Source organism: Vicugna pacos, chromosome 20, assembly GCF_048564905.1.
Source record: "Vicugna pacos chromosome 20, VicPac4, whole genome shotgun sequence".
Lineage (NCBI taxonomy): Eukaryota > Metazoa > Chordata > Mammalia > Artiodactyla > Camelidae > Vicugna > Vicugna pacos.
In genome coordinates this window covers 1,817,950-1,838,064 of record NC_133006.1, presented here as the reverse complement: position 1 = coordinate 1,838,064, position 20,115 = coordinate 1,817,950, and the positions used below count along the sequence as shown (strand labels likewise).

At 44.6% G+C, this 20,115-nt stretch overlaps 1 protein-coding gene across 1 annotated transcript in view; it reads right to left on the bottom strand.

Moving 5' to 3' along the window:
• The window catches only part of LOC140687541 (uncharacterized), a 41,795-nt gene that overhangs the window by 8,749 nt on the left and 12,931 nt on the right, over window positions 1-20,115 (bottom strand). Inside the window, exon 6 of the mRNA XM_072944659.1 lies at window positions 399-425. Coding sequence (XP_072800760.1) covers window positions 399-425 — 27 coding nt within the window. The remainder of the gene's footprint in view (window positions 1-398; window positions 426-20,115) is intronic.

Here is a 20,115-nt window from a genome sequence, read left to right as displayed (position 1 = left end):
CCCTGTTAAGAACACGAATACAAAATGCAACAGAGAATTCAAATTCTTGTGGAGAGGACAAAAGCCACAGAATCAAAGCAAAGTCATTATTATGACTCAATCCAAAATTCACTGGACAAACATGCTCAATGCATTCAAATAATTTTTAAGGCACACTGCAAACCATTCACTTAATTATCTACAGGCTAGAGGAAGAATTTCCCTCTATAACAGACAACATAAATCAATAGGTTGCCCCACCAAACAAGGAACAAACATCAGGTTTTTTGCAGTTCTGATAAATCAGCAAGTTTTAAAGATCAAAATCCAGAAATTTTAAACATTCATTCACACCAGAATGAATCAAGCACTTAAAAAAAATAAATAACCCAAAGAAACTAAACACATTGATCACGTACCTGGATCAATGAGAAATTCTTGTACAGCTGGGAAAAAAAGAACAGTCTATAGACTTATACTTGAAAAATAAAACTACTTTTAAAGATAACTGCTAAAACACATTTCATCATTCATGTTGCCTTGAAAAATCTGAGGCACTTGTCTCTGATCAGAAAAGCAATTCTGAGTATTAGTATGTTACAATTCAGTGCCAGTTTGCTTTAGAAGAAAAAAGAAAAGCTACTGTTTCTCATCTTGCACAAAGTTTAAAGAACCTCCCTGCCTCTATCTCCTCCCATTTTCTAAGCTCATGCTCCCCAACCCTTCTGAAACAATTATGAGAACCTCTTATTCCCACCAATATGCCAAATCACAAAAGAGTATCAATTTATTTGTGTAAATATATACCTACACCTTGAACTGGAGGAGAAAGATTTCAGAAGGCTATATGGAACTTATTGCTATATTCCTGAAATCACACACATACACGTTCACAGAGACACAGACATATACAAACTGAATTACTGGGCACTTCACAAGCTAAGGACTTACAACTTCTAGAAGATAACTTTGTAGTTAGTTTAAAATACAAAACGGTCAGCTTTTGAAAGCCTTGAACATTGCAAAATCATCCAAATATCAAAGAGATCCAATAAGCCTTCTCTGTAGAATGTAATTCCCCATGATGGCAAAGCAGACCCTAAGAAGTAGTGGATCCAAGACTCGTGTTTTTCACTAGCTATGATCGTTTTAAAACACGTAAACAGATTTAGAAAGGTATGTCCCTATGACATTTATTCTTATTGAGATGGCATATGTATTCAATTCTCTATGCAGAAAATAGGACCCATGATGGTGTTTAAGAAATATTTTGTGTATTGAAATATTTATTTTTAAGTGCAGACAAGGAGGGTGGGTATTACTCCTTTGTAGAGCACCTTTTGTGCACGCACATGTTCCTGGCTTCAATCCCCTGTACCTTCATGAAAATAAATAAATACAAGTGCTTACTTAAAAATAAGAATAAATTTATATAAAAAAATAAATGCAGACTAAAAACCACTGCAATCTAGGAGCCACAATTATAATAAAAAACAAGTGTTTCTATCAAATATTGACTATACGCCAATCACAGAGACAACCAAAAGTCACACCTGACAACCATCACGTGTGATTCTCAGCAATCCTACTAAGTAGACACGGATGAGAAACCCGGCTCTGCGGATGAGGAGACGGAGCTCGGAGGAGCCGGGGACACTGACCGTCCTGCTCCCCGTGACACCGCGTCAGCCCAGGGCAAGCGCTGACAGAGCTGCACTGAGGGGACACCCAGCTTCATGGAACCATGGGGGATTGGGGAGTCCTAGAAAATACTCAAAAGTGTTCAATGAAAAACCAGCTCAAATATATTACTCTGTGCCCCATCCTCTAAACACAGAACATGTCTGGGACCTTTTTGATGCCTCCGTGTCCTTTCTGCCATCATCAGTTACGTGCCCTCTCAGCGCGACCAGTCATGAACTGGACCCCATACGAAGTGCACTCAGATGGAAGAGCTTTAAAAGCTGTTTTATGAAGTTTGTAAGACTCTGTCTATTCCTCACACAGGCGGTCATCCAGCACTACTCACCGGTGCGGATGTACCACCTGAAATCACACCTTTCTGCTTTTTAAAATCCCTTCATGTAATACAGACTTTTAAACAGCAAAGAAGCAGCTCAACCACAGACAGTGGACATCTTTTCACCAAACGGACTCAAACAGCCCATCGGAATACCTGGAAGCCCTTTTCTTCTATTAAACCCACTTCCAGGTACTTCATCTGATTGGTGGACTCGGCCTCTGAATGGCCTACTCAGAGAGATCCCATCCTCACATCCGGGGGTGGGAGAGGACCCTGCTGCTGGGAGAAATCAGTGAGGAAGGTGGACATCCTCCAGCCATTTCTGCACGGGTAGAAATGCCACATGCTCAGAAATTATACCGTCAGCACCCCTCGGCTCCCATGGACTGGTTTCACATTAAGCAAACTTATGACACACTGATGCAAGAAAACCAGAAATTCAATTTATTAATGTAACAGGAGATGTGAAACTACAAACCAGATTGAAATATCAGAGTTCAACCATGAGTACAGATTCTCCTCCACGGCCCAATCTCGGGCAGGCAGTCACATGGCAAGCGTGGACAGAAGCAGAGCAGGAAGGGTTTCTAGATTAACTCAATGGACTAAATTTCTGTTATAAGAACAGATCTACTGCCTGGAAAACAATTAATGCCAATCACGGGGCACACTCCATGGACAGTGGCTGAAACACGACTGTGAGTACCTGTATAACTCCACTTTCCCTGTCCTTTCTGGTCTAACTGATGCAGAGGTACAGAGATCCAGGGATGCAGATACCTGTAAACACCCAAAGCCCATCCCTGGGAGCCTGGAAACCAGATAGCCAGGATTTAAATCCCAGCTCTGCCACTTACTAGCTCTGTTACCTTGGCCAAATTACTTACCCTCTGTGTGCCTCAATTTCCACACTGTAAACCTGGGATAACAATCAAATCTTTCTTACTCACTTGTTGTGAAAATTGGAGGATTCATTTCTGTAAAACTCTCAGAAAAGAATGTAGCACATTTTTGGTGCCCAACAAATTTCAATTTAATAAGAAAGTGATTTACAAGTCTCCCATCTAATCATCTTCTGTGTTTCATGACTATTCTGAGTCCCAAAGGAAATCCTTATTTCCCCTCTTATAAACTCTTGAGGAGCACCCTTCTGTTTCAAGCCACCACCTGTTTAATCTGAGGGGGGATTCCCTCCTCCCCACTCCTCTGGTCCATGGGAGACTGCTTCTCCCTTCACACCCCTGACCACTGGCCCACGGCTAGCCCTCCTCACACTAACAGATTGAGGTGTGAGTCCGGGGAGACAAGCAGGGCATATGAAAGCTTTCCTTCCCCTCCAGTGTTGGCCACCCTTAGGAAGCAGCCGGGATGCTCAGTTCCATGGCAAGACAGTCCTGTGCATTATGGGTCAGAATCTCTCAAGGGAATGCTCGCTGTGGACCAGAGTTACCTGGGACTGCGTAAGTCTCTAATTCTGGGACAAAGTGTCATGACACTCACTCTCCCACAGCCCTGAATTTCATGGAGAACGTGGCTTCATCAGTAATAAAGGAGACATTTATCGCCTGCCTGTTCTTCTTTGTCATCTCTCAGTTGGCTGCTGGACACAACATGTGTATAAGTATTGGGTCCCCTTAAGCCCCAACATATATGAAGTAACAAAAATTCTGTGGCTTAACATTGGTTCAGGGCGACTGTGTAACTGTCCTGACTCTGCTGATGCTAAATTATGTGTATAGGAACTATGGAACCTCCTCAAATATCTTTCATCATAAAACCAGCTTTTCTTATTTTCCTGTTTCTCAGTAATTGCCAAAGACTATCAAATGATGGCTTCACACCAAACAGCAGTTAAGATTATGAGCCCTCTTGTCATACACACTGTGCTAAACACTTTACATAATTTCTAATTCTCACAATTCTACAAAGCAGAAATGAGTGTCCCCATCTCACAGACGAGGGAAAAACTCAGAAAGAACTGACTCAGGATCACGTAGCTCAGTGGCAGCGCGTGCACGCAAACCCAAGTCAAAACACCACACCCCTTTGTATATGTACCAAATCTCCTACCACCCATTGACACACAGCGGTGGGGATAATACTTAGGGAACTCAGTACACTTTTCAGCTTTAAGGTGCTCCAGAGGCCGCTTCTAGCTCTTTTATAAAATCCCGGCTCACTGGTTTCTAACACTGCAAGAAAAGTCCGATGTTGCAACTGTTTGCACAGGAAGTCTGAAATGTTCACAGCGAGATGATAGAATAAAACTAAGACATAAGCAGAATAATAGTTCCAGGTAGTCAGACATAATGGACATTGTGCTACCCTGAAGCACTAAGCAAAGGAATCAAAAAAAAAAAACAAAAAAACGTTGTTTAAGACTTCCTTTACAAACAGGAAAGTTAAGACTGTAAGAAGGTGTAACAGCGCCACCTATGGCTTAAAAGGCCTTCCTGGTTGCCTGGAAAGGTGCAACACAAAAATTGCCTGTGGATCAGAAACAAGAATCAGATAACTAAAAGCTTATGTAGCACATACTGCTCTCCTAGTCCTCATGTCTTGCACTGTAGCAAAAACCAACAGACCTGTACTAGGCCTATATTCATAAAAGTCATGTCTGTATTTTTCCAACAGGAGGTAATCTAAGTATCTTGCAAAATACTTCTCAAAGAGCCAGGAAATCATAGAAGTGTATTGAAATACAAAAACATTTATTTACATATTAAAACAGCATGAGCTTTTTTCTATTAAAAAAGCTGACATGTCAAATCAATGTTTTGATATTTTAAAACCTATTAAGAGTGCAGAAAAATAAATCAAAATTTTCTTTAATCACAAAAGAGAGAAGCTTATTCCCTGAAAATGATCAATGTGGATTTTTCTAAACTTAATGCTTCTGGTCAGAGTCCTACGAATTTAAATGTCTCAGTGTATAGTTACACGGCAGCATGAACACTGAGTTGTAACAATACACATTCTGTGTAAATAATCTTCAAGGTCGTCTGCTTAAGTCAATTTAACTAGTCCCTGTCTCAATAGAATGATACAGATTTCATTAAAACTTCATACTGCACGCACACACACACACAAAACCCTGAATCCTTGTTACTTTAAGCCATATTCATATATATCCATATTGAATATGCATCAGAAACAAGCCACCCTCTTTAGTATTCACAGTTGATCCTTCTAAACTATCTGTCATTGTGACAGCACATTTTTACTAAGCAGCTCTTGGATGCTTTGTATACAAGGCGTCTACCTCTCACAGTCAGACATGGTAAACGGCATCACTCAAATTTCACAAATGAGGAAATATACTTAAGCCATGGAAACAACGTACATATTTATCATCAGGAAAGAAAAGAGTAAAGATTTTACTTTCAATATGCACTGACAAACTTTTCCTCCATACTAAGACTACATACATAAAACAAATTCAGTCATTGTAAATTATTCTGTCAATAAGCACCACTAGAGAAAAACAAGCAACATCATTAGCAATGATTGGACTTTCAAAGCCCACTCCTATTTTGCACTATAATCATTTTTAATGTTTTGTTTTTAGTGCTTACATAGCACTAATATAAAGAAAACATAAACTATTTAAGTCATTACCTGAGAATGCAACATTTGTGAAAATGTACAATTTTAATTTATGCCGCTCTGTCTCACATTCTCACTGGTGTCTCTCCTTTGAAGGCCTCATCAGGCTGAGATCGCCAAAATCGGTCATTTATGGACTCACAGGAGTTCGGGAAACCACTCAACGGGAGGCTGATCAGAGGAGAAATTGAGAATGCATCCTGTGCAGCCTGGGTTCCAGCACCGAGCTAGGCACCGCCAGCTGCGTTTGATTTGGGACAAGCTGCCCACCTCTCAATCCCTCAGCTGCAAAAAGGAGACATTGATACCTACCGTCAAACACCTGCTTTGAAGTAAAACATGAGAAAAACAGTTTAGCCTTTGGTAGGTGTCCACTCACAGCAAGCTTGGTCATTATGATGATGAGGATTACTTTTAATAAGTTAAGCTAGACCAAAAATTAGAAATCACCATAAAGGAGAAACATTTTAACTCAATAAGCATTTCCTTTTGAATGGATTGATAAAAGTTCTAATGATTTTTTTAATAAACCAAATTTTGTCCATTAATTTTAGATTTACCGGTTTATGGACAAGTCTCCAAAAAAAGAATTAGAGGCCTCTAACCTCTGAATACTAAGAAAGTAAAGTTTAAAAAAATTATGGGGGAGAGTATACCTCAGTTGAGAGAGTATGTGCTCAGCACACATGAGGCCCTCAGTTCAGTCCCCAGTAACTCCATTTAAAAACTTTTATTTAAAAAAAAGGAGAATTAAAGGAAAAAGATGGAGGACTACAGAATTTTTTTAGAGAATCCACTCAGATTTAAGATGGGGAAGAAATATCCATTTCTCACAGGAAATCTTGAGAACTATGTAAACCGGATCTGAGTTGTCTAGTCTTTAACATTATTCATGAATTCATATTACCAAGTCTTAAAACTACCTGATAACCCACAGTGGTGATAGTGATCATAAAACCTGCCAATGCGGATCGAACTCCGGCTAGGACTGCTCTGTTCTGACATCTCTGCCCCTGAGGCCTCACCAGGCTGAGAGCACTAAATTTTGTCATTCATGAGCATCTCGTGTAAGTCTTCCACTTGTGCTTCTCAGTCTCCTCTCACCAGCCCCTCTGAGGGAAGCACTGTTATCATCTTCCCCACACGCAGATAAGGTCACTGAGGTACAGAAACTAAACCTGCTCCAGGTCACATCGGCATTAAAGGACGTCTGTATTTCTGCTGTTTTGCGGTTGACAAAGGAATCTGAGATATCAATACAAGATAGACTGTTAAATAATCAAGTCTGTCAGCTCTTCACCTCAAAGAGCAGATACTATAAATTCCTGATGTAGGATGAGGCTGCTGCCACAAAATGACTCAGCTAGAAATTAATATCCAAGATGAAGCAGCGGATACACATAAATATTCATGACTGTCAACTCCTCCCACGGGTCTTGGCCCTTCACTGCCTGAATGGGGGTGACATCCCCACCCGTGTCTGGGAGGGTAGCGCGGCTCTTCCAAGTCTCACCCAGGCTTCACAGGCTGTTTCCCCCTACAGACTGTCCTAAATGATTAAAAAGCTCACAAGATTTTTACACCAACCAAAACTGAAAGACATTTCTGCATATGGAGCACTTTCTCAGGCTTAAACCATTTTTGCCTACACTCAGCAAGGGGGAAAAAAGAAACATGACTCTGCAAAGTCTCTTAGCCTTACCACTCACAGGAGTTGAATGGTCTCAGCACAAGATGACCCTTCACATTACAGGATGAGAACAAAATAAAGCCGCCCCAACAACAAGCACTCCCAGAGACAGCGCTCAGCAGTCTTCTGCACACTCACGGTTGTGCAGCCCTCACCACCATCTATTTCCAGAACACTTCATCACCCCAATAGAACACCCCTGTCACTAGCAGTCACTCCACAACCCCCCTCCACCCAGCCCCTTGCAACCATCATCTGCTCTCTGCCACTGCATGAGCCAATTCTGGGCATTTCTAAGATCACTGAAATCAACAATATGTGGCTGTTTGTGTCTGGTTCCTTTCAGTTAACGTGCTGTTATCAAGGCTTTCCCATGTTGAAGTGGTATCAGCATGTCTCTTTTTTTTTGAAAATGTTAAACTTTATTAGAAGGTGGTAAATACTATCAAAAATAGTAGAGTGGGGTATAAGGGGTGGGGTTTCAAAGGGAAAAGGCCGGGTTGAGCAATCAGGGTGGACTACCCAGAGCAGATGGCTTTTTTCATATTCCCCTTTATTTATTTTTTCTTTTTTATTCACTCTTATGTCTGAATAATATTCCACTAAATGGAGATACTACATTTTGTTCTTTCATTCAGCAGCTATATATGGACGAGGTCCAGAAGAATGAGTGTAAGTGGTGGCTAGCAGGGATGGCATTTAAGCAAAGGGCAAGATGTGCTTTCAAAAAAAAAAGTGAACAATCAGAGGCACAAGGAAATTCAGCACGTTTCTGAGAAAGTGCATGGTTGCTTCAGTAGGACTGCCATGCAGGGCTGTGGGGGATAGTGACAGGAGACACAGTGAGGGAGTCACCTGAGAATATTCCCCACTGCAAGCAGCTCAGCCAATTCTCCTCCCTCATCCTGTATTTTAGAGACATTTTTGCTAGCTTTTCTCTTATTTCAAGTAACAGTACTTTAGTTACACATCTGATCATCTGCATCAGACCACATTAGCTCCAAGCCACAGAAAATCATTCACTGACCGGAGTAGCTCCAAGACATAACATTGATGGACCAGGGAGTCCTGCAGCATCCCATCCTGCAGGCACAAACCACACATGTTCCCTGGTGATGTCCGGAAAGTAAAATGCATGGAAATATCTCACTGCTGCTGCACGACATCTGCCCACAAATTGCCCCCAAATCATGCTGGCACAGCACTACTCAACCCTCGCACTACCCCCCCCAAAAAAAAAAAAGAGAGAGAGAAAGAAAAGAAAAGAGAAGAAAAGAAAAGAAAAGAAAAGAAAAGAAAAGAAAAGAAAAGAAAAGAAAAGAAAAGAATAAAGCTAAGAAAGCAAATTTAGGCTCTTCCATTGAAAACCAGCAACCATCACTGCCAGTATCTGAGCTGGAATGATCCTGACTTCAAAAACCACTGTGCAGTTACTATTCAAATGTGACAGACATATATGTATTTCACTTAGATGATATTACAATAGGATTTTTCTTTTCAAAATTTCCAGTTGCAACAATAGCACAAGAAAGTTTATGTTTCATTTTTTAAAAAAAATCAATTATTTTCCACTTTGTTAATTTTGAATCTATTATTATTTTATAAAGGGAGCTATGCTGCAGATTATAAACCAAATATCTGGCTTCTGCAAACAAGACCTATATGACTTCACTATTTCAGAGCAAGCTTTAATGATGCTTTCAAATTGGGGGCGCTCACTAACAGCTCTTTAAATACTGTCAAAGATGTGCTATTATGTAATGCAAAGGGTCTACCTACACATCAACTCAGAAACCAAAGAAACTACACGAAAGCCTTAGTTTATCATTTTAAAATATTCCTATTATTTTGAATATTAAATTTCTTAAAAGATAAGATATTTTTTGAGAAAGACATCAGTTGTATTAAATTTCCTCTCACCAAGAAAGCAATCTTTATCAAGAATTACTACCCCTATGAAAATCCAAAAGACAGGACGTTTCTAGCTAAGTTAACTTACAGATCTCAACACAAGCCTAAATCCTATCTGCTCTCACTTGAACGAGCCCAGCAAAGTCCTGGGCTACTCTGGAACTTAGCTCTTCTGTTCCATATGTTGGCAGAGCTAAGATCATCACACAAGGCAGGGAAGGAGAGAAGAGGTAAGTCCACCTGGCGGCCTCCATCTGTTTACTTCCAGCCACAAGGTGTCGCTAGAGCGACCCCGCTAACAAGCCCTCCACACAAGGAAACCCGGCATCCACTCTGCCCCTGCGGTCCCCAAGCAGTCCCGACGCCCCTCTCCCACTGGTGGCCTCCGAGCCTGTGAATGGTCTTCTAATGACCCTCCCAGTTGGTGACACCCTCCCCCTCTTCCCCGCTACACACACACACACACACACACACACAGCCAAGGCAGCCTTCCCAAAGCACAAATTTGATTACATCTCCCCCACTTCAAACCCATCAGAGGCTCCCTGGTAGAGTTCTAGCCCCACCCCCGACCCTGCTTGTCCATCCTCACCTCAGTACCAGGTCCCCAGTGACCTCAGGGGCCCCGTGACCTGCTGCTACTTCCCACTAGCCTCCAGGCTCATTTTAACTGTTTGTCAAGGAAGTCTTCCTTCCCTCCAACCTCCGCACTTTGGATTAGGTGCCCTGCTGTGTTAATAAAACATTTTAATCTAAGTCAACTTCTGACACTGCTAAGCTCTCAAGAAGCAAGTACATATTGCTTACTACTGTGGGTCCACCCCCTCTCCCCTAGACACTCAGAATTGCGTGTTTTGTGAATAAACGAATGAAGGGGTGGGACTCAAAAGGACAGGCAGAGCTGCTCTCCTAAGGGTCACTTCCTGCTGACACCCTTCACTGCCTCTTCTGTGTCAGTTCTAGTAAAAACCAAGCTCCTCCAAAGCCCTCCACCCCTAGGCCCTCTCCAGTGTCCTTCAAAGCAGGGTCACCCACCACCCTGGACCACACAGGGCAGTCTCCCCGAGTCCCCACCCCACAAGCCTCCAGGCCTCTACCCGGGCTGCTCCTGCCACCTGAGTCACCCTCTTGATTCCTTCCCCTGGCTGACTCTTACTCTGTCCCCAGAACTGAATGTAGAGCCAATTTCTTCCAGGAAGTCCTCCCTGATGATGTCCTTTAGCTCTTGGCTGGGCTCCATCTACAGCAGCACTGCTTGGCGACCAACTGGTATTTGTCCACCTGCTCTTATGAGACCATGACCTCTTGGAGGCCATGTGGGAAAAAGGAGTGAGGTGACAAGAGGGGTGGGAAGAGCAAACAGGAAAGTCGCAGCTCAAGTCCCAAATTCAAGGATTCTGTCTCAGATAAAAAGAATAAACTGTTTCATACGTGTGTCATTTGGCTATGATTTTTGTGGCTCATGGAAAACAAGAGCTTGGTGTTCAAGCCTGAAATCCAAGTTACATGCAAAGAAATGTATATATTCATATCCAAAGGAAACCAGAGCTGCTCAACAACACTTTGCAGTTAAAATCCAAAGGAACTTTGATAAAGGCAATCTCCCTCTCTCTCTTTATTTTTATTTATTTATTTTTTTTGGTATCATATAGTTTTAGAAGTATTTGTATAACTAAGTGATGGCTACAGCCTATGATTCTGCACTGGAGTGTTTGGGGCTAAGGAAGCCCAGATTACATGCACTGTGTAAATGCAATCACACCAACACAATGACAGGCGCCCTAGTGGCTGAGCTGAAGTTCCAAAGCAGAGAACCTTATGTTGGAAGACAGCTCTCAGTAGAAAGTAAGAAATGAAATGTTCTGTACTCAATCTCATTAGCTTTATGAGCCATTAACAGATAGTATGTCTTGTCTAATGAAACCCCAAAATATATTGTCATCTTCGATTTTCTCCATCTGACTGTTTTATGCTAAATTTGGATATCAAACCCTCACTCCATACGGAAAGCTCAGGCCTTAGCTGCAGCACAGTTACATCCCGTGGAAGAAAGCCGATCAAGGGAGAACAGGAGAGTTTCCCTTCAGAAGCTGCTAAGTGTGGTTTTGCACCTGTATGTCATTTACAACCACGCCATCGTCAAAGGAGTAAGACCTTACATCTGTGGGGCAAAAAGCACTGCGGTGGTTCCGAACCATGAAAGAACACTGAGCTTTGTGCAACAGTCCTGAGGCACTTAAAGAGTACTTTCTCTGAAAGGCTCCGAAACTGACTCACTTCACCATTTCAGGTACAACCGGAATTAGTAGAGAGAACATGCCCTTGAAGTCTGACAAGGCCCTGCTGGAATCCTGCTACAGCATTTACTAGCTGCTAAATGAACCAATTCCTTAAACCTCTGAGGAGGCTTCCCAATCTTCAAAACGGGGCTGCCACCGCCCACTTGGGAGGCATGGATGTGAATGCAACACGCAAGTAGGGCGGCCGACTGGTACGTGACACGGGGCCTGGCTAGTTTCCCTCCGCTGCCCTTCTCCCCCTTTAAACTTGCACTGTTCACCCTGGTAAGGGTGAAGCCCCAGGAACAGACTGCCCGATTCTTCTGTATATCCCCGGATACATACCTTACCCTTAGGAGGTCAGAAAAACAACTGCCTCCTCCCCAGTCACTATCAATATTCTTAAGAGTCTGGGTTTTTTTAACTCTATGTTTCAGGGAGACTATTCAAGAATTGTTCAACCACCGTTCTCCAGGTTGGCTCCTCTCCCAACGCCCATCCCTTCTTACTTCAAATCTTCTGTCTGATTGCCTTTTGTTCGTGGGAAAGAGAGTCCGCTAGGGTGCGGACTCCCTAGGCCTCCCTCCCTTCATCACAGGAGAGTGTGACTACATTCTCCCAACTCCCCACTCCGACTCCAGCTTCTGAGGAGTTTCCCCTTCTGGACCCTGCAGCTTCTGGATTGTCCCAAGACGCGCACACGTGGCCAAAACCCTCTCTTCAGATTTCTTCCTGTGTGGCCCTGCCCACCCCCCAGAACCTTAAGGATAAATGCCATTGCTCTGAAAATCACAAACGCCGCTGACTGACACACCAAAGCTGCATGGTCCGGGCTTTCCTCCAAACCAGGCACAGCCCTGCCCCCCCTCAGACACAGTCTGCACCTCTTGAGATGAGCTGATCCACTTGCACGGCTGTGAACACCAGCTAAGAATGACGAATCCCAATGTGTATCTCTAGTCCGGCTCCTTCACCTGAGCCCCAGGCTCATAGACACGAGTGCCCCTTGGAAGTCCTAACTTGGATGACAAATGGCATCTTTAAAATGCCATATGTCAAAAAAAATGGCCTTATGTCCACCATTTACTCTAGACTTCGATTCCTGGCAGGTACCTCCCAGGCTCCCCATTTTAGTAACAGCCCCAGCACCCACCTAGGTGTTTGAGGTCACATTCAATTTCCACTGTTCCCTCCACCTGGCCCTGCCCTGGAATCAGTCTTGTTATTTCTGTCGCTAAGCCAGTCTCAAGTCTGGTTCTGCAGGGAGCACGATGGAAACCCACAAGCTCACAGCAAGGTGCACTGAGTCACAGTCCTCCGAAGGGAGTTCCCTGGAGGGGGAGGCATCTCCTGCTGCCAGTCACCTCAGAAGGCACTGGATTCTCACAAAGAAGGACCAGAAAAAGGACTCAAGGATCTCCCGTGATCTGAGGTTTGAAGGGCCCGAGGTCTGGGGGAGCTCCTAGTTAGCTGACACTCCTGTCAGTGAGCAGATGAGGATGGTAGGAACCCAGGCAAGTCTGTTCTCGCTCCGACCCCTTTTCTCTCGGGAGCCACGGGAAAGGCCAGTTTCCAGGGCACAGACTGGCCATCACAGATCCCAGCCTGCATTTGCCAACCCAGACAGCCTAGACTCCTACTTGCGACTCTTACTTCTGTTCTGTTCCCCCCCAGAATGTGATGGACTCTTTCAGAAAGTCTGGACTGTCTCAAGCGAGACCAAGTCAGTGAAGGATGAAGTGTCCACATTTGGACCAGAGCATGAAAGGAGAAACAAGGCCTCATGTCCAGCATGACGGTGGTGGCCAAGCCCTTTCCCTGGGTGAGATGAACCAGGGTCGGGGTGAGAATGCAAGGTCCCTTCACGGCTGACAGGGGTGTTGGAGACTCACTACCACAAAATAACCACACGGCCGTCAGTGGTGGACATCAGCTGCAACAGACACAGAGTCAGCTATTTACTGCCAAAAAGGGGTAAAAGTAAAGGCCGGTGCAGGGAGGCCTGCACGGCTGCTGAGGCAAACCACAGACCTGGCTCTGAATGCCCACTGGCTGAAGCAGAGAGGAAGCTACGGTCCCCTTTAGCGGTCCCTGTGTCCACCAGATCCAAGTGAACCAGTTACTTAGGACAAGGCAATGTTTTCCTGATACTTAGAAAAACCAGCCTCATAAAGGGAACAAAAGAGTGGCATGGTTTTAGGCCCGCTCCTGCCCCTCTATGAATGCAAAGTACAGTAAATGGCACTGGGAAGGTGAATGCAAAAAAAAAACCAGAAAACAAAAAACCGGTGACTGCTTCCTCCAACAGCGTCCCCTGCAGCTGCTCACCCCCGAGCCGGCCACTTCCTCACCAGTGACCGCCGGCCAGGAAGCGCCGTCACGCACGTCACACAGCGACAGCCAGGAACCTCGTGCCGAGCACGTTTGTGTAAAAGCCAGAATCAAGCAAGGTGCTGCAGAATTTGACTTTCCAAGTTTAAATACTCCATGAAAAAAATCCCTCAGCAGCCGCCTAAATCAATTCGCATCTCACTTCTTCAAAACAAATAAACAAAATTAGTAAGAGAGCATTTGTTACCAAATATAAGGACGAACTAACAGGTTCCTCAAAGCAAGGACTTTAACAGATATCAAACTCCAGTGGGTGATGTGCTAACATAGCAAAAATTCCAAAAAAGTAGAAAATAAGATGACTAGGATAATATACGAATCATGGCAACTGTTAAGTTTTTGCTTTTTATAGCGATGGAGACGGCACAGAGGGCGATCTGGCTATTCCAATGCAGGGTGTGCACAGCCCACATTTTCAGACCCAACAACATGCTCACGGGGTGGTATAAGGGAAAAAGGAAAATAGAAAAAGGAATAGAGGAACAGCCAAAATTAGAAACACACGAGAACAAAAATGACTTTGACAGCATTTACAAGAAATTACGTGAGTGTGATGAGGATAGGGACGCAGGGACGGTGAGACCCACCCTCACCTCCTGATCCAGGGAAGGCAGGGGCCTGAGGGGAGCGATGCTGCCGGGGAACCCCAACGTGGTCAGCGCCCCAAACCAAAACTTCACCTAGATGCGTGTAGACAGCTTTTGAGCTAGAAAATGTGGTCGTATTTCAAGCTGGACAACTTTACTCACTCCCACCAAGAGGAACAGGGGAGAATTAGGTTCTGCTCCTGAACCAAAGCGTTGTTTAAAAAATTAATGACTGTGTAATAGTAAAAGCAACAATGGAGTAAAAGTCACTGGCGGAGAACGTGCTTGACCCGAGCTCATTGGCCACGTTATCTCACTGACGTTCAGATGCTGGCTGAGCCCTTATGGTACCAGAACAGACAGACCCACCAGGAGGGAGGTTTAATGCGCTGCTGTATTTTGATGCTGGCAGCCATGCCTGGTACACGAGGTTCTGGGTAAACAATGGTGACAGTGTCAACCACTATGGGCTAAGCACACATCCAGCTACTCCGCCAAATCCCAAGGGCAGACTTCAAAAGGCAAAAACAAGCTGGCATTCTCTGTTGGCTCTGCAGAATCAGAGCCAAGCAGTTGCTGAGGAAAAATGTCACCAGTGCCTCCTATGACAAAATAGGAGGCACTGGCGTGGGGCTGGGGCAGGGCTCCAGGCTTCCACTGATCACCCACCAGTCTGTCCAGGGGGTGAAGGAGGTCCCTGCTTTCATTGCACCGATGCACCTACCTTGAATGACGCCTTAGGACTCAACAGGAGGTGACAGGTGAGGTGAACGGAGCCAGCCTTGGTGTAGCACGGTTCTGGCAGCTATGCCCTCAGCAGTGCCCAGTTTCCTAAACCTGACACCTCATCTCCAAGGAGCAGAAGTGTAGTGTGGGCATGTAGATCACAGGGCCCTGTGAGGACAAGTACAGATCATGGCCACGACATGCCTCTCCCCTTCCTTAAGCCATAGAGGAATGTCCGGGGAGGAAGTGAAAATTATTCCAGAGCCTGCCAGGCACCACACGCAGGTGGGACACGGATCCCCTGTGTCTGTCATTCACAGGACTGGTGTGGATTTTCTTTTTATCAATTCTCTGGCATCTTCTCCTCCATCTTACCAACAACAAGAAAGTAGAATCTGACCTTAGAATCACAGAGAATCACAGAGCCCCTCCTGCACAGCGGGCCCGGCAGCACGTACCATGTCCTCCGACCGTCACCTGTGGGACCGCCATGAGCGCTCTCCAGACTCAAGGCCCGAGGCCGTAGGCCGGGGGGACACAGCTCACCTCACTCTCCCCAGTAAAGGGGGACCACCTCTCGGCAAAGACGTCTCACCCTCTTCTGCCCGAGGGACAGCTTGAAAGATACACAGGGAAACATAGTAGAGGGTGAGGGGTTAGGCAGCCCAGAAGTGATCGTCTGCACTTCCAAGGCAGAGTGGGGCCTTTGACCTAATCACAGGGACAAAGTGAAGACGAATTTTTCCCTGCTGTGTCCCATACACCGTGACACGCCTTTCCCTGCGTTAGGAGCTAATTCGGAAGCCCCTGGCAGTGTTTCTGATGTCCTAACTTGGCATGGTGGCTGTCAGGCAGGGGAGAGGGCCTGAGCCGTGCTGGTGCTGGGCCTGGGAGGCAGGAGACATCGGCTCCACCCTGAGCTCAACCAGCACCTCATTCTGCGTCTCGGGATTCAGAGTCTCATTTATAAGCAAAGGGATGAAACTGTCCCAGGACAGGCTGTCCAACAGGAATGAAATGAGAGTCATGTAAATAACGTTTCCCAGTTGCCACGTTTAAAATGTAACAAAAAAAAAACCAAGCAACTGATTTTAAGAACAGACCTTACTTATTCTACTGTATGTAAAATACTATCATTTTGACGTGTAATCAATATAGAAAGTAACAAGATAGTTTATATTCTTTTTACTAGACAAGTTTCAGCGTCTGATGTGCATTTAACTTACAGCACATCTCAGCTCAGACCGGCCTCCTCCCCAGCACTACTAACATCAGTAGCTGTGGCTACTCTATTGGACAGCAACTCCAGGGGTCCCCCCAAGTGTCCTGGCTGAAAAGGGGGAGTAAGTGTCCACACTAACCCTAAAAGGATCTCTCTGAAACAAAGGCGGATTTAGTTTTAAACGTCTGAAAACCGGCGGGCTACACCTCCTTCCCGCCTTGGCTACAAGAAAGCCCTCCTCCTTGATGATCCCATTCTGGATGTAAGGAAGCAATCTGTCACACAGCCAGGGTGGCCCGGCCTTCAGGTTGACTTGCCTGCTGTCTGTGTCCAGTCCCACGAAGTCCTCCTTCTCAAATAGGATGTAGAGGAGGGGGGTCTTCTCCCCAGAATTTTCGGGGTCCCCATCCAGCCACTTGGACTTGGGCAAGATGAAGAGTGACTCAGTGAAGTCTTCGATCCTCTTCTCCACCACCCACAGTCCTCGTAGATTGAAGGCCACGTCGGTGTGCGGCTGCTCGGCCACCTCCCCATACAGCATAAAGACAAAGAGCTGAGAGTCGTAGAGCGTGGTGCCATACAGCTCCTCTGTGCGTGGAGCTTCTAGAAGGTCTTGGCCAAGAGGCAGTCAGTAATGGTGACAAGGCCCATGACATTGCGGTGGGTCTGGAAGTCACTCCATCCATTCTCGGGCGCATAGAGATACCTATAGTAGATACAGAGTGCCCACTGGGAGCCGCACGGTCTGATCTGGCTCACCAAGGAGATTCCATTATAGATGCAAAAGAAATTCTCTAAGATGATCCCCACAGGTTGGACCACAATCGGGAGAGTCTGGTGGTCCTCAGCGCACTGCACGTAGTCAGGGGTGTTCATGTTGCAGGCCCTGCCGAGAAGGGAGGGTAAATCGATGTACATACTGTGCTGTGGGCTGCGGGCCTCACTGGGATGCGGCGACCTGGTGTGCACCAGCCAGAAGGCAAGGGAAGTCCAAGAAAATCGGGGATAATTTTGTCCTCAGCATCTGCACATGGCTACTGAAGCTCAGATCACATTACCCAGCTTTTGGTCTAGGCTTCCATCCCCTGCAGAAAAGGATCATTTCTTGTTTTCTGTTTCCAAGCACCTAGGCAGGCCCTGATGCAAAGTCGGTGCTCAAAACTGCTGAATAAATGAATGAATAAAGGAACTGCTTCCCCACCCCTCAGCAGGATATAATGCAAAGAACCATAGTAGGATCAAAATATCTGGATTTCAACGCCAATTTATTTGAACTCCTAAGGTGTAGAATAATGGGTAAGAAAACTTGCTTTGGGGAGGAGGGTACAGTTCAGTGGTAGAGCACGTGCTTAGCATGTTCAAGGACCTAGGCTCAATCCTCAGTACCTCATTTTAGAAAAATGAAACAAATAAATAAACTTAATTAACCCCCTCAAAAAATATTTTCTCCATTCAAAATTCAAAAAAAACCACCTTGCAATTGACACAACATTGTAAACTTGACTATACTTCAATTAAAAAAAAACTTCTTGCCTTACAAGAATATATCTGGATTATGGAAGTTTGCAAATGTAAAATGCCTAGGGTACCACCTGCATAAGAAGAAGGAACTGTACAAATGTACTATCCCTCATTTATGAGCTATTTTTCCCTTGGGGAGATTATAACCTCTCAGAGATATTTTTCTCATATTAAAAAAAAAAAGAAAAAGAAAACATTACCTGATTCTCCATACTGCTGAAGAATCAGATAACCCTATGAAAGCATCTGACCCACAGAGTTTATTCAATAAATGTTTGTTGAATGAATGAATAAACAAGCAAAGTGAATGCTGCTCCCTGCCACAGACCATCATAATGGTACTGCTTGGAAATGCCAAGACCACGTTCCACCCAAATCTTCACTAACCACGTGGGTGACCTGGGCAGACCTGTGTGCTTCTCTCAACACCAGTTTATTCATAAATAGAAATGAGGGCAATAACACAAACCTAAAAGGGTTAGTGAGTCACGAATGAATAGTACCCCAACTTTGCAAGATGGAACTATTAAAGAAAATTGGGCAAAGAATCCATAGGCCCTCTCCATATTATCTCTTACAACTACATGGGAATCTACATTACATCTAAAAATAAAAAGTCTATTATTTTAAAGAGGCTATTGAGTTTAAATCAGCTCACCATCTCAAATAAGGAACACACAGTACAAATAAGAGAATGTGCAGCCCATGAGATGCACTCAGTAAATATTCCCACTGAACCCACTGGTCCCTCCAAATTCAGAGCATGAGGATGTGTCCTCGTGGCCAGAGGCCACTGCACCTGAAGCTAAAAAAGCTAATGGTCCCCACTTTCAAAAGCCCCTGATACCAACCTAGGTCTAATTTTGTATTTGTAAGTTTTTTTCTTTTTATAAAATAGAAATCCCCAATTGCATAGCCTTCAGGTCACCAAAACCTGACCACAGAGATCATGATGGCAACCCTCCTTGGTGAAACAATAAAATGAAAAGCCATTTCCACAAGACCTGTGTGTAAATCTACTAGGGAACTTCAAACTGGACTGAGAGGAAGAGGACTGGGGAGGAGGGGGCAATCTGAGGCACACAGAACCATGGGCCACCTGTCCCACGATGGACATTACACTCAACCCTCACCCTCCAGGAACTTCAAAATACACACAGACAGAGTGATGTGGACAATATATATGTATTTTTAAAGAAATTCCGACTCTCTAGCAGGTCTTGTATCTACCGAGACACAAATGGCTTATGTGTATAATGTTTCACAAAAGCCTTAAAACATTACCACCCCAACTTGACACATTAAGAAACTAGGGATAGAGGTTTATCACATTGTGCAAGATTAGAGAGATGCCACATCAGACACTGTATTTAAACCCAAGCCTTTGCTCCAGTGCTCACACAAGAAAGTGTGACATACTGCCCCTTTCCTGCCCTCTCCCTGCAATAAATCTCTGAAGAGTCTTTTCTGTGCCACGTGGAATCACAATCACGTCAATTTACCACAAAGAGCTATGTGACTCCTTGGAGGACGTGTCAAAATCTAAAGGGTTGTGATGGGAGGAGAGATTTGAATTTTCTGTTTCTCAAAGGAAACATGGCTTTAAAAGAAACTGAAAAGCACTTATCTAGTCTAAGCCCTCATTGTGTAGAGAAGGAAATGGAGGCTCAGAAGAGATGAGGAAAGGGACTTATTAACAAATATTGCCTCAGTGCAACACCAAGCCAGCCCTGGGCCCTTCTGGGGGAGTACCTGGAAGGCCCAGGAAAATGATTGTTAGAAAAAGGAAAGAGAAGAAGCATACAAGGCCCTGTCTCTACACCATCATACCATGAAGTTCCACCAAATTATCCAGTATTGGGTGCAGCCAAAATTTAGGTGGGCTAAAGAGGTTATAGAAACCTGGAAGTCTCAACCATAGTGGAAATTCCAACATTTACTGTTTTTTTCCAAGTTCAAGCATCAGTTCAGTGGGCGCTCCATACGAGGGACTACACGAGGCCTGGAGTTCTCCCAAATACAGATCTCTATTATCACGTGTGCAAACCACACACAGGCCCACCAGAAGAAAAACGCCCACACATAAGATGGAACTACTGAAACAGAAAAGAGCCAACCAGCATATATTGCTAGCAAAAACGGTGCTGCTAGAAATAGACTCATGGACATAGAAAGCAAAC